This window comes from Budorcas taxicolor, chromosome 5 (genome assembly GCF_023091745.1).
Source record: "Budorcas taxicolor isolate Tak-1 chromosome 5, Takin1.1, whole genome shotgun sequence".
In the NCBI taxonomy this organism is placed as follows: Eukaryota; Metazoa; Chordata; class Mammalia; order Artiodactyla; family Bovidae; genus Budorcas; species Budorcas taxicolor.
In genome coordinates, this window is record NC_068914.1 from 88,261,068 (window position 1) to 88,275,931 (window position 14,864).

The 14,864-nt window shown below is 39.2% G+C and overlaps 1 protein-coding gene across 1 annotated transcript in view; it reads right to left on the reverse strand.

Annotated features, from left to right (window-relative positions):
* The window catches only part of MYRFL (myelin regulatory factor like), a 117,851-nt gene extending 103,773 nt beyond the window's left edge, over nt 1-14,078 (reverse strand). The window contains exon 1 of the mRNA XM_052640568.1: nt 14,033-14,078. Within this exon, the coding sequence (XP_052496528.1) occupies nt 14,033-14,078 (46 nt within the window). The remainder of the gene's footprint in view (nt 1-14,032) is intronic.
* Between the last annotated feature and the right edge of the window lie 786 nt (nt 14,079-14,864).

Sequence of the window (14,864 nt, forward strand, 5' to 3'; positions counted from 1 at the left end):
TTGGTGGGAATGCAAACTAGTACAGCCACTATGGAGAACAGTGTGGAGATTCCTTAAAAAACTGGAAATAGAGCTGTCATACGACCTAGCAATCCCACTCCTGGGCATACACACTGAGAAAACCATAATTGAAAGAGACATGTGTACCCCAATATGCATTGCAGCACTATTTACAATAGCTAGGACATGGAAGCAACCTAGATGTCCATTGGCAGACAAATGGATACGAAAGTTGTGTCACATATACACAATGGAATATTATGCAGCTATTAAGAAGAATGCATTTGAGTCCATTCTAATGAGGTGGACGAAACTGGAGCCCGTTATACAGAGTGAAGTAAGTCAGAAAGAAAAACACCAATACAGTATACTAACGCATACATACGGAATTTAGAAAGATGGTAATGATAAACCTATATACGAGACAGCAAAAGAGACACAGATGCAAAGAACAGACTTTGGGACTCTGTGGGAGAAGGTTAGGGTGGGATGATTTGAGGGAATAGCATTGAAATATGTATATTACCATAGGTGAAACAGATGACCAGTCCAAGTTTGATGCCTAAAACAGGGCGCTCAAAGCCAGTGCAACAACCCAGAGGGATGGGATGTGGAGGGAGGTGGAAGCAGGGATTCAGGACGTGGGGGACACATGTACACTGATGTGTCCGTGGCTGATTCATGTCAATGTATGGCAAAAACAACCACAATATTGCAAAGTAATTAGCCTCCAATTAAAATAAATTAATTAATTTAAATTTTAAAAAATTCAGGTCAAGTCTCAGCAACTGAATTGATGGCTGACTTTGACAAGATGAAATTTAGTAGGTTAAGCATTCAGCTTTCCATTGATTTTCTCCATTATGTAAATATGAGATGGGGAAACCTGAATTTTGAGTAAATGGTTGATAGAGACATCAATTTAGTCTTGTCATCATGAAGAAATATTGGGAAAACAAACAAATTTCCTCCTGAAATCATTGAGGACAGAACTGGGAGGGTAGGTCCCTGTTCCTGTAGACACAGGTCCAATATTAATGACCTGGGCCCCATACCTTAAGAGGAATGTCCACAAATAGTAGGATGTCTGAATGAGAGCAAATCAAGTGAGAAAGAATCATAAGTCAAGCCACATACAAGATGATCAATGGAGACAAATATGAATAATAACAGTAAAACTTGGTAAATTTGCTGAGCATGTTTTATGTGCCCATACCATGCAAAGAGTTTTACATTTACTCTCTCACTCATTCCAAACAGTAATTTTATTCTGCCAGATAGGTACAAGTATTATTCCTGTTTTTCAGAAGAGCAAATAGTCTCAGCAAACTTAAGCAACTAGCTCAAGTTGCAATAACGCAGTTGTTGTTGCAGGGGTTCTTTTTTTTTTATGGCAGGGGTTCTGATTGCAGTGTTTTCTACTATAACATAACATACATGTTCCTGAACAAACTTGCACTCTGCAAAATCATGCGAAGTAATGAATGAGTAGGGGAGAAATCACTCAAAAGCTAATAAAAGCAATAACATTCCTAGTAAAAATTTAAAGGACACATCAAGTTATAGTTCATACAGTTAAGTACTTCAGAAAACACAGGGATTCACCCTTTATAAAAAGGTTGTTAGAAGGAAGAGTTGTGGCTACTGAATGTTGAGGGAAGAGAAGAGGGAGGAGGCAAATGAAATTAAGATAACTGGTTTACATCACCTGCATTAGTGCCTACCCTTCCTGGGCTCAAGGACTCTCCTTTGTCTGAACACATTAAGCTTCTGTTAGGAGGAAAAAAGGTCGAGTGTCTGCTGTTTATAGGTTAGAAATATAGTTCTTTCAGCATTAACATTGTTACAATTCCACGTGACTGTGTCCTGAATTGCTTTTTTCACAAACTCAGTGTTGTTCAGTGTAAATAATAAACGATGGCTGATTGGCTCAATACCTTTGGAGATCTGTCCTTGTGGCACAGCTTCTGGGAGAATCATCTAACAATTCACAGGATTTAAGGTAGGAGAGGGAACTGGTCTGTCTACTCAGTTTTCATGACAGTATTTCAGTGTCTTCACTAGCTGATTATCAAGTTCATACTTCTTCTCCTTTAAAATTAATTATTTAAAATATAAATTAAGCAAGATCCTCTGGCCTTTCTGGGAGCCTGGGGATCCATTTTTCCAGAAGCCTTCCAGCCTTTCAGCATAAGTATTAAACTTTTATGCTGTGTCCATTTTCTTTTAACAGCACATACTAACATTAATACATACAGGAAAAATAAAACAAAAGAAGAGAAATAAAACACAATCAGCATGTTAACCATATTAATTTAACTGTGGAAGACAGATTTGGGCAACAGAAACCAATCACATTTCTTTTAAGTAGCATAGGAATACAACAAGGACTCTCTTTTATGTCCAAGATTTGAAGAATGATTGCTGTGGTTTATTCTGTGTGTACATGTGTACTCGATCATGTCCAACTCTTTGCAACCCCGTGGCCTGTAGCCTGCCAGGCTCCTATGTCCATGGGATTTTCCAGGCAAGAATACTGCAGTGGGTTGCTATTTCCTCCTCCAGGTGATCTTCCCAGCCCAGGGACAGAACTTGTGTCTCTTGCATCTCCTGAATTGGCAGGTGGATTCTTTACCAACTGTGCCACCTGGAATTCCCGGTTTGTTCTATTAGAAAGTCTAATTCTCAGCTCAGTTCAGTTCAGTTCAGTCACTCAGTCGTGTCTGACTCTTTGCAACCCCATGAATTGCAGCACACCAGGCCTCCCTGTCCATCACCAACTCCCGGAGTTCACTCAGACTCACGTCCATCGAGTCAGTGATGCCATCCAGCCATCTCGTCCTCTGTCGTCCCCTTCTCCTCCTGCCCCCAATCCCTCCCAGCATCAGAGTCTTTTCCAATGAGTCAACTCTTCTACCAAGGGTCAAAATAGAGAAGGAAGGGAAAGCAGAAGGAAGAAGGAGAAGGATGAGGAGGAAGACAGCCCAAAAGAAGCAGAGCTAAAGTGGGGCTGCACACCCACAGTCAACAGGAGGGTTGACTCATCTACAGATCAATGCCTCCTGGGCCTACACTGCACAGATTCCGAAAAATGTGACCAGGAAGCTGCTTGTCCTGTGGCTTTCAATGTTCCTGCCTGTGTCAGCAATGCCTTCCTTCCTGCCAGCCCAGACAAAGGGGACAGCCTGGCAGAGCACTGGCTGAGGGCCGAGTCTTTAGCCAGGTGTAGGACAGACTCATGTCCTCTTCAATGCAAGAAATAAAGGAGAGAAATCCAGAAGACTTAGGATCTTGAAGAGGGATCAGGCTCAGATTTGTTTATTTATTGATTTGGCAAATATGGTCAAATGCCCACTACTGTGCTAGTCCCCAGCTGCCAAGTCTATAGGAATGAATGAGACATAGTTCCTTACTACCAGGAGTCCACAGGAGATAGACACAGAAAAAGGTAATCCAGGCTTTGAAGGGTGAAATGCAAAGTGCCCTGGGATACACGGGCACCCTGACAGGTGGATACTGAAGCAGGGACCCCGAGGGTGAACTAACTGCCCTTAGCCAGGTGAATGAGAAGGGAGAGGGGTGTTCCAGAAGGAGGGAGCCCCATGTAACCTGGAGGTAAGAAAAGCAGGAGCTTTGGAAAATCACAAGTCAGTCAGACTTGGGTTAAACTCCAGTTCTTGAACCTCTTTGGGTCTGTTTCCTTTTCCAAAAAAGAAAATGGGTTTTACCACCTTAGAGTGTCACTTGCAAACTAAAAGTGATAACATATATAATCCCACTACGAACAGACTGTACTCAGGCTCCCCTGAACTTTTCTCAGTGAGGTCTGTTTCCATGTTTCTCTCTTCATTTTGCAGTTTTAGCAAGAATCCTAATAAATCAGTTTAACCAGAATCCCTTGTCCTTCGGGTCTGATCACCCTCAGTGTCAACCCAGCCCCTCATCCTCCACCATCCCCCAGGTCACCATCTGACTGCCCAGCCTACTTTCAGGATTAACCTGCTCCCTGACTATCAACTCCCACTTGCTGTATTGGGAGTTGAGCTCAGTCTCCTTCCCTCACTGAAAAATTTCACCCCAGTGGTTATTACTTGCAACAGCCCTTCTCTTGAATAAAGTCCTCCTTTACCATGCTTTGTGCTTCCCAGCTGGCTCACTGGTAAAGAACCTGTCTGCCAATGCAGAAGACAAGGGTTTGATCCCTGGTTTGGGAAAATCCCCTGGAGAAAGAAATAGCAACCCACTCCAGTATTCTTACCTGGGAAATCCATGGACAGAGGAGCCCAGCAGGCTACAGTTTATGAGACTGTGAAAGAGTCAGACATGACTTAGAGACTAAACAGCAACAATATCATGCTTTAACAAGAGGCATTGAATTTTTTTCCTTTAATACTATTAGTGTTTGACACATAATAAATATTCTTTCCCTTCCTATCCCTTCTGTTCTTCATCCCCACCCCCAAACACAGAATTTATGTAACTTGATAGATTTGTTTCAAAGCAACAAGATTCTCTAATCCACCAGGGAAGGAAAAAAGAGGATCTTTGTGTCCACATTTTGCCTCTATAAAGTCTCACACACAGAATGTATATGGAGCAAGAGGAGTAAAATTCTCAATAATGCTTTTTCACTATTTTAATATGCATAATGAGACAAATAACCATGCAGATTTAAAAAGCTTTTTCCATATATGCTTTTATAAGCTTTTAAAAATATAAATTTTACTAGAGTATTTTACAGGATATTATATTTTTTTAATTCATTTTGGATTTCTAACCTTTACTTAAACTAATTCAGTTCAGTTCAGTTCAGTCACTCAGTTGTGTCCAACTTTTTGCTACCCCATGAATTGCAGCACACCAGGCCTCTCTGTCCATCACCAACTCCCAGAATTCACTCAAACTCACGTCCATTGAGTCAGTGATGCCATCCAGCCATCTCATCCTCTGTCACCCCCTTCTCCTCCTGCCCCCAATCCCTCCCAGCATCAGAGTCTTTTCCAATGAGTCAACTCTTCACATGAGGTGGCCAAAGTACTGGAGTTTCAGCTTTAGCATCATTCCTTCCAAAGAACACCCAGGACTGATCTCCTTTAGAATGGACTGGTTGGATCTCCTTCCAGTCCAAGGCACTCTCAAGAGTCTTCTCCAACACCACAGTTCAAAAGCATCAATTCTTTGGCGCTCAGCTTTCTTCACATTCCAACTCTCACATCCATACATGACCACAGGAAAAACCATAGCCTTGACTAGACAGACCTTTGTTGGCAAAGTAATGTCTCTGCTTTTCAATATGCTATCTAGGTTGGTCGTAACTTTCCTTCCAAGGAGTAAGCATCTTTTAATTTCATGGCTGCAGTCACCATCTGCAGTGATTTTGGAGCCCAAAAAGATAAAGGTCTGACACTGTTTCCACTGTTTCCCCATCTATTTCCCATGAAGTGATGGGACTAGATTATCTACAGGTAAAAACAATAGAAGTAACTAAAACTTTGAAATCTTTCAAAGAAGTAGAGAATACAATTTTGTTAGGGGAAGCTCAAAGCCAGCTTTCCAAACCCTGCCAATCCATGGCTGAATACCCTGTTTGAGGTCAGTGGTTACCAAGGTCATCAAAAAACATTTTTCATATGTATTTTACAGTGCCCCAGCCTTTTCCAAAAGACAACTGATAGATCAAAGAACCAGTATTCTTACAAGGAGAGCATCACAGAACAGAAGTAAAATGAAACAAGTTCTCTCCTTAAAGTGAATTTGCAGTGCCCCAACTTCAGAACTTCTTACAGATTTATTGTGAAGTTAGCATAAATGCTTTAGACCATTCAAGAACAGACAATAATACCAATTTATTCCTTTTAACTTTGATTCTATCCCCAATCAAGGAATGCCCACAAAACACAAATATGGTATTAAGTTTCTTTATTCTGTTTATTTTTTTTCTAAAAAATGTTGATTTCAAGATCAACATGGAAAAGCTGAACCTTCTGCAATAAAAGGAACTACTCAGTACTTTGTCCTTTGTTGCTTGGCAACTAAAGGCTATAAATGGGTTTTATGATTATAAGGGCTCTGGAATTAATGTGAACATGTAAAAGTTGTAATAACTCCATGGGGACAGAAGTATTCCTTTGAAAAAAATGTATGTAGCTTTTACTCATTCTTGTTTCAAAATAAATAGAACAATTTTGTTCCTTCACACTTGTAAATGCTATAATTAAAAATCAATAACTATCATTTACCTCATCATTTCGATATTTTATCATTAATGCTCACAACCCCAAGAGGTAGGTGCTATTATCCCCATTTCACAGATGGAGAAAGCTGAAACTTTAAAATATTAATTTAGGGGACTTCCCTGGTGATCCAATGGCTAAGACTCTGAGTTCCCAATGCAGGAAGCCTGGGTTCAATCCCTGGTCAGAAAACTAGATCCCACATGCCACAATTAAGAGTTCACATACCACAAAGACCTCACATGCTGCAATGAAGATTGAATGGCTCAGCTAAGAACTGACACAAGCAGATTTTTTTAAAGTTGAGATGACTTTAAAACAATAAAAAATAAAGAGTATAAATAGTATGATCTGAAAAAACACACCATAAGATCAACACCAAAATGTGAAGAGTTGTTATCACTAAATGGTGTCATTAACAGTGATAACTATTTCTTGTTTTAGGTTATCTGTCTTTCCCACAACTGTTCATGTATTCAATGTTTAGCTCCCAAGACATTGTGGAGTCTTCCAGAAGGTGACTTCTAACTCCCAAGTTGAGAAGTTTGACATCAATAACACCAAAGAAAGTGGTGGAGTCTCTGCTCAGAAGCATTTGTCTGAATAATTTTGTTCCAGGATTCCCTAGAGTTGCTAATAACGCTGGCAGGTCTCAAATGTAGGATGTGTGCGGTGACAGAAGTTAGCTCTGACCTAGTTACAGCACATTTTAAATTCTAATAAAACCGCCTTCACCTGAGGGATCCCAGCATGAAAGAATAAAGGATTTTTTTTTTTCTTAATGGCAACAAGCCCACAACTCTTTGTTCTGGATGCTTCATGATAAGGTAACATAGTTTCTAACCACCTTCCAGCATCAGATAGAAGTGTTCAGATAATTATAAGCTGCTTGCATTATCTGGGTGGTTCTTCTTATCCTTGATGTGTTCTTGTTCCCAGTCTCCTGAAAAGTCTATACTGTTTCCAAACAGAAACAGAGGTGATCTCATCAATAAACAAGGAGCTGCTATCTCTGTGGGATAATTTCAGAGATACTATAGGATGCAACATGATGTCTAAAATTCCACCATTAGAGATCAACCAAACCTACCCTTGGAGAAGGTAATCTTTTTGATTCATTAGATCAAAACAAATGTGTTCTATGAAAGTGCATTGGATACAAAACACTTTAGAGATGTCAGGTGGCATCAGCTCTTTCACCATTTGTACCTTCTGTGCAAGCTCAGGTTTTATTGGGACAGAAGGAAGAGGGAAGAAGGATGCTGGTTTGTGAGAGGTGAGAAAGGGGTGGTCCTAAAATGAATGAAAGACAAAGATTGAGAGACTGGTCAAAGATACCCTTTACCCACAAGACTCTTCTTCCCCAGGGCCAGCCCTCTACACTGCATTCAGTTGCTCAGAACTTCTGCTTCCAACCACAGGAATTCAGAAACATCAACCAATCAGAGTTGGTTTCACTTTTGGAGAAGTAATATACAGGAATCACTTGAGACATTTATGACTTTACCTTTGGTAATGATGGAATCTCAGGCTTTCCACCAACCGGCAGCACTTTGTATAATCTGCCTCTGTTTTATTCTCTGAACCTTTATGCTGTGTGTGTTAGTCACTCAGTTGGGCCTGACTCTTTGCGACCCCACAGACAGTAGCCCACCAGGCTCCTTTGTTGATGAGATTTTTCTAGACAAGAATACTGCAGTGGGTTGCCATTCCCTTCTCCAGGGGATCTTCCCAATTCAGGGATCAAACCCGTGTCTCCTGCATTGCAAGTAGATTCTTTACCATATGCTTGTTTTTCTTCTTCTCATATCTGAACTTACTAGACGCTCCTAACCTAGAGCTTAAACTACTGAGTAGAATAGTCTTTATCCACTTATTCTATAAGTATTTCTGTCTACTGTATGCTGATACCATATAGGCACTTTTCCAAGCTACATTTCTCTTGTCTCAACAATTCTCCCAACACCTTGGAGACTTGAGGACTTTGGCACCTTTCTAGACACCTTTCTAGATGCAGTCTATCTGGGGTCAGTCCCTTGAGTCACTGCTTTTCTGCTCCAGAGTTTTCAGCACTTTCTTCACTTCCAAGAAAACTTAGCACCTCCATAATATTCCTGTACAACTCATGGGTTGCAGATGTTTTTGCTTAAATCCCTACCACCCTACTTTAATAACGCCTAATTAGAATTTTAAATCTTAAGCAGAGAGAGGAGGGCAGAAAATATTTTGACGCTTGTTTGACAGCAGCTTCCTGCAGGGCCTGTTCCTCCTCTTAGATCTCAGGAGCTGTTCAGGGCTTCCTGCACGTGCACAGCTTCTGGTTCTCGGAAATACCTTTCAACCATCAAGCTTCAATAGGTGAGCAGGAGTTTCTTCAGCTAGTTTCCATCTTCTGCTTTTCCACGTGATTCACTCTTAGGAGAGTCGGCCCTCCATGTCTGCGAGTCACACATTTGCAGATTTCAACCAACCAAGGATGGAAAATATTTGGGAAAAAAGATCCCAGAAAGTTCCACAAAGCAAAACTTGATTTTGCCACATTCTAGCAACTACTCACATAGTATTTACCTTGTACTGGGCATTATAAATAATCTAGAGATTATTTAAAGTATGATGTACATAAGTTAATATGCAAATACTATTGCCATTTTATATAAGGGACTTGAGCATCTGTGGATTTTGGTATCAGAGGGGCTGGATACTGAGGGACAACTGTATGTAGTTTTCCCATTTCTGCTCAGTCACGGCAGGAATCGCCTCTTTATTTCATGATAAGCCAACAAGCATTTGAGAACCTACTTCCAGACCCTATGAAGAGGATGAGCTAAACAGCTTCTCACCAACTTAGAAAATTTCCTCTTAAAGATTAAATTAATGAACTATAAAATATTCTCAAATTAGCTTTTATAAACTAAAAGCTAGTCTAAAATGATTCCCATGGGAAATAAAAGATGAATCCTGATATCATAGTAGTCCAAAAGAAATACTCATAGGGAAACAAATTTAGAATGTAAGGTCACAGCTATCAAAATGAGTGAAGTAAACTGAGGGATGGGATATAACATACTTTATGTCATATTCATTTTTTACCCAGGGGGTGGTAAGAATTAAACGAGATAATGGTGTAAAGTGAATGCAATAGTACTTCAGTTCAGTTCAGTTCAGTCGCTCAGTTGTGTCCGACTCTTTGCGACCCTATGAATTGCAGCACGCCAGGCCTCCCTGTCCATCACCAACTCCCAGAGTTCACTCAAACTCATGTCCATCGAGTCCGTGATGCCATCCAGCCATCTCATCCTCTGTCACCCTCTTCTCCTCCTGCCCCCAATCCCTCCCAGCATCACAGTCATTTCCAATGAGTCAACTGTTCGCATGAGGTGGCCAAAGTACTGGAGTTTCAGCTTTAGCATCATTCCTTCCAATGAACACCCAGGACTGATTTCCTTTAGGATGGACTGGTTGGATCTCCTTGCAGTCCAAGGGACTCTCAAGAGTCTTCTCCAACACCACAGTTCAAAAGCATCAATTCTTTGGCGCTCAGCTTTCTTTACAGTCCAACTCTCACATCCATACATGACCACTGGAAAAACCATAGCCTTGACTAGATGGACCTTAGTCGGCAAAGTAATGTCTCTGCTTTTGAATATGCTATCTAGGTTGGTCATAACTTTCCTTCCAAGGAGTAAGCGTCTTTTAATTTCATGGCTGCCATCACCATCTGCAGTGATTTTGGAGCCCCGAAAAATAAAGTCTGACACTGTTTCCACTCTTTCCCCATGTATTTGCCATGAGGTGATAGGACCAGATGCCATGATCTTCGTTTTCTGAATGTTGAGCTTTAAGCCAACTTTTCCGCTCTCCTCTTTCACTTTCATCAAGAGGCTTTTTAGTTCCTCTTCACCTTCTGCCATAAGGGTTAAGATGCCTAGTAAATGTTCAGTAATCATCCTTAATCTGGTTTGAATTTAAGATAAAACAAAATCTAAGTTAACTAACTTAAAACTTGGCAAGTGTTAAAGGATATATATTTTTAAAGATAAAATCATGACTTACACAAATAAAAGATGAACACATGTCAAAGATTTTCATTTACTCAATTAAGGAAATTAAGATGTTACAACTGATTCAAGGAATATTCAAACAGCAGGCCTAGATCTAGGCATCTAGAAAGGTGAACAAAGATAGACGGATGGACAGATAGATAGACCTATATAGTATATAGATAGATAAGCAGACAGATAACCTGAGTCTAGCTATGCTGGGGAATGAATTTAATAGTAACTGGAAACCTGGGTTTTACTGACGCTGTCGTTTAGTCGCTCGGTCGTGTCTGACTACTTTTGCGACCCCATGGACTGTAGCCTGCCAGGCTCCTCTGTCCATGGGATTTCCCAGGCAAGAATATTGGAGCAGGCTGCCATTTCCTGCTCCACTGAAACTCTACTGAAACTATTGATCCCCAAATGGAGAGAATTGGTTTACATATCTAGACAAAATTCATTGCATTGATATCAATTATCTACAATTTACAGAGTTTCAGAATAGCTCTAAAACAGTAACAGGTGAAAATCCCGTAGAATTTGATAGCCCAGAGGACATGATGCAGGCATACTTTTCTGTGGAAGATACCTAGTAATCTTTTTTTCATCCATGTTAATGTCTTTTACAATTTTTCTTTATGCAAAATAGAAACTCTAACAGAAGAGTTTTGCGGAATTAAATCCAATGCCCTTTATTTAAGATTACCTGTGACATAGTACATTCCAAGTTTGAAGCACTGAGATAATAAAGAAGAAACTAAAAATCTCAATATTCCTACTGCTAAGAGATAATAACTGCTAATACTTGTAGTGTAATCATCCAGTTGTTACCATGTATATGTGCGTGTGTGTATATATAGTATGCTGCTACTGCTGCTGCTAAGTTGCTTCAGTCGTGTCCAACTCTGTGTGACCCCATAGACGGCAGCCCACCAGGCTTCCTTGTCCCTGGGATTGTCCAGGCAAGAACACTGGAGTGGGTTGCCATTTCCTTCTCCAATGCATGAAAGTGAAAAGTGAAAGTGAATATGTGCATGCATATGTATATATATAGTAACTCTTTTCAGGTCAATTTAAATAAACTCTGTTCTAGAAATATATATACATATATAATTATAATATACCAATTTTTAACCCATGTTTCTGCTTTATATCATTAACATTTTCCTTATCATCATCATTTTCACTAACTACAAAATATTCCATTATATAAAAGAACTATAATATATTTAACTAATTCACCACTAATTTAAGTTATAATCAATTTTTGGTTGTTATACATTAAAAAATGTGCCTCTCCTCTGACAACTTTTCTCTCGCAGTGATATCAGCTTTATTAAAAAAACAAATATTTCACATAATATCTGAGCTTCCAGTGGATGTTGAGATCCCTGGAGAATGTGATCCACCTCTTCTGCTTTAGTTGATGGGCCTATTTATTGCATCACTGGCAGGCAATAAAATGAGGCTTGCCAGTTGCCTAGAACCACTCTTTGTTCTTGTCATTTACCTGAGACACACGGTAAAGATTTAGCATAATCAGCGTGAACTCTGACGTTCAAGATCATTTAATTCACAATGATATTGTCAGTCCAGATACTTTTTAATACAAAAGTGTTCATTAGGAAAAATATATTATTTAGGATTCAGTTTATTAGAAAAAAGAGTTTAAGGAAACGAAAACGTAGCTTTCAGGTGGGTAACAAATTAAGAAAACTTTTCTTGTTTTTCAGACCTTGGTTTTTTATATGAGACTGTACTTAATTGGAAGATGATATATAAACAGGAGAACAACATATAACTGGCCCTCCTCATGAGAATAGCATATCCAATTTTGCTCTCCTCATTCTAAGGAATATTTGAGAAAGGAAATCATAATCTAAGGGAAATTCTTCAAAGCCCTACAGGCTTTCAAAGAGGTGATTTCAAAGAGGCTTTCAAGTTGGACTTGGCACACACTCAGTGATAGATATTTGCTGAATAGGTAATAAAAAATTAACAACCAGCCCTGTGATTTTCAAGGGGAGGGGAATCACTTAAATTACTACTTCTATTTTTTATTTCAAAGTTCACCATCTTTTTCAATCTATTCATTCAAAGATAATGTAAGAAAACACTGACAATTTTATTCTCTTTCCATGGAGAAATTACTCCTCCCCAGTTAAAAAGTCTCCAAAAGGAGCCCAAGTTTAGTTCAGGCTAAGAAAGATACAATAATAATAATCAGATTTTTGTAACCAGCTATAGAGAGGATTTGTGGAAACTGTATCTCCAAAGACTTCAGAAAATAGCATGAACAAGGACAACATAGTGACCCTATAGGTATGACAGCGCTACCAAAAACCAGAAGGTAGACCAGATGAACTTTTCAGGTCTTCTCCAGTTCTGGAATGAAAGTAGGTAGGGTTTGTGCTTTTATAAAATGAATGGCTTCTCTAAAATAAAGCAGATATAACTGTAGCTCAGAGCTTGCTACTCTATTGAAATGAAAGTTGCATAGGATATAAAATCAGACGACAACAACTGAGCCACAGTATTGTACCTACTGTGTGACCCAAGTGGACACATTGACTTGGACACTGGCGGAGATAGAATATAATGAGATAGACTATAGATATAGAATAACACAATACTTCTCTAGGTCCTGTATTTTTCTCGTCCCATCTGGGAAAATTCAAGCCATTGGACCAACTGTACTGTGCTAATGCCTTCTGATAGTGACCTAGAATCTCACTGTCTCTTTGGTAGAAACACTCTTTAGTGTTTGACACAGTATGGCCATTCAACCTTTAAACGTCTAGTATTTGTCAGGCACTTTACTAATCACAAGAAATGCCAAAAGCTCTTTCTCAATACGCTGCTAACTGCCCTTGGGATTCTGTGAGCGAGCAGGTCTGCCCTCAATTATTCTCATACTCTCTCCTGGGAAATACCTGCAAATGTGCAAAAGCTTTGGCCACATTTCCTGTTCCATGGAAGTCTGAGCATGGCTAACTGATAAGGAGCTCTAGCTGCACTAGTGTGCAGCTCCCAGTGGCTCCCTAAAAGACGTCACAAGAAGGCAAGGCCTTGCTGACATTTTCAGTGGACCCATCATGAGAATATCAACCTAACTAAATATGAGAAGTGCTACCGCCATTTCAGGTTTTTAGATAAAAGAAAATCTGTGAAACCATGTCATATAGTAAGCCTCCCCTCGGGGAAAAAGATACTTACCCTCGAATACAAACCATCATTCAATAGTTACATATTTTTTAAGTACATATTTTGAAAAACACAGATGGAAATGGGGAAAGAGGTGCTTCTTTGCTGTTAGGCTGTTTTGTATTTAATTATACCAAGAGAAAAACTGTCTTTAGTAAACTTTGACATTTTTGTTGTGCTATATTCAATAATTTTAGAAGTAAGAAAAGTAGTATCTTATTTAGAAGTAAGTAGTAAGTATCTTTCTAGCTTTATGAAACATAGGGATTGGAAAAAAATCTAGCATAGGACAGGGACAAATTCTAGTAACATAGGAATGCTGACATCCTGATTCTTTTAATAACCAAGCTACAAGATGGAAATCCTGAATTTTAAAAAAATCACTATCTACACCACTGATTTTTTTGCTACAAACACAACAAACCTGAACTTCTGACTTTAGAACAGTTAGTACAATTTTATTTCTTTGAAAGCCAAGTTTAAGTGAATTCCAAAAAGGTGAAACAGTGATTGTAAGCAATGTCACCTCCCAGGTGTTGAAAACAGGCCTCTTACCTTCAAAGAACTGTTGTAGGGCCTCGTTTTCGCCTACCACATCCATGGTACTTGGTCTCGGCTGTTACTTCCTCGTGGAACAACTACCAGATCTCAGGAACGAAGTGCTCTCCTCTTGGCTCGAAGCCTATGAATGCTCTTGAAAATTTTTCATTTTCTTTTTATTGGGGTGAAGCATCTCTTCAGCCATTGAACTGTGCCCAAAAAGATGGTCAAGTTTTCAAATGTGATTATAAAGCCAGAAAGATATGAAAGCACGCAGAAGGGAAATTCATGAAGAGGGAAGTGGTAGCAAGTCCATCTATCTTACTATACAGAACTGCTTCTACTCTGCCTTTTGTCTTTGTTTTAAAGACCTTTGTCCTCGGTGACACATGTAATTACCTAAATGGGCAATAAATACATAGTCTTATCTCCTATGTGTCCTTTTACACCAATATATTTATATCTCTGCCTCTATCAACCGGATCAATTTAGCTACAACTAAGCAAAGATACAGTTGACTTTTTCTTTTTACCTAGAAAAAGGGGACAAATCAATATAATCACTTTCATAGACATGAAGACTTGTAAAAAAGAAAAGTTAGGGTTTGTTAAATATTTCCATATCTACGCATAGTGCAAACTTAAATTCCTTAATACACACCTAGTCCATTTCCTCCAGCTTATTTCCTTAGAAAGTATAAGCCATAAAATATGAGAAGTCTCTCTAATGAGCAATAGAACTTTATTTGTGATTCTGTAACTCTTACAGCTAAGTACATGACTGACTGTTAGCTGGTTATATTCCTAAATATAAAGTTATACCCAAATAACTGTTTTGTTTTCATTGC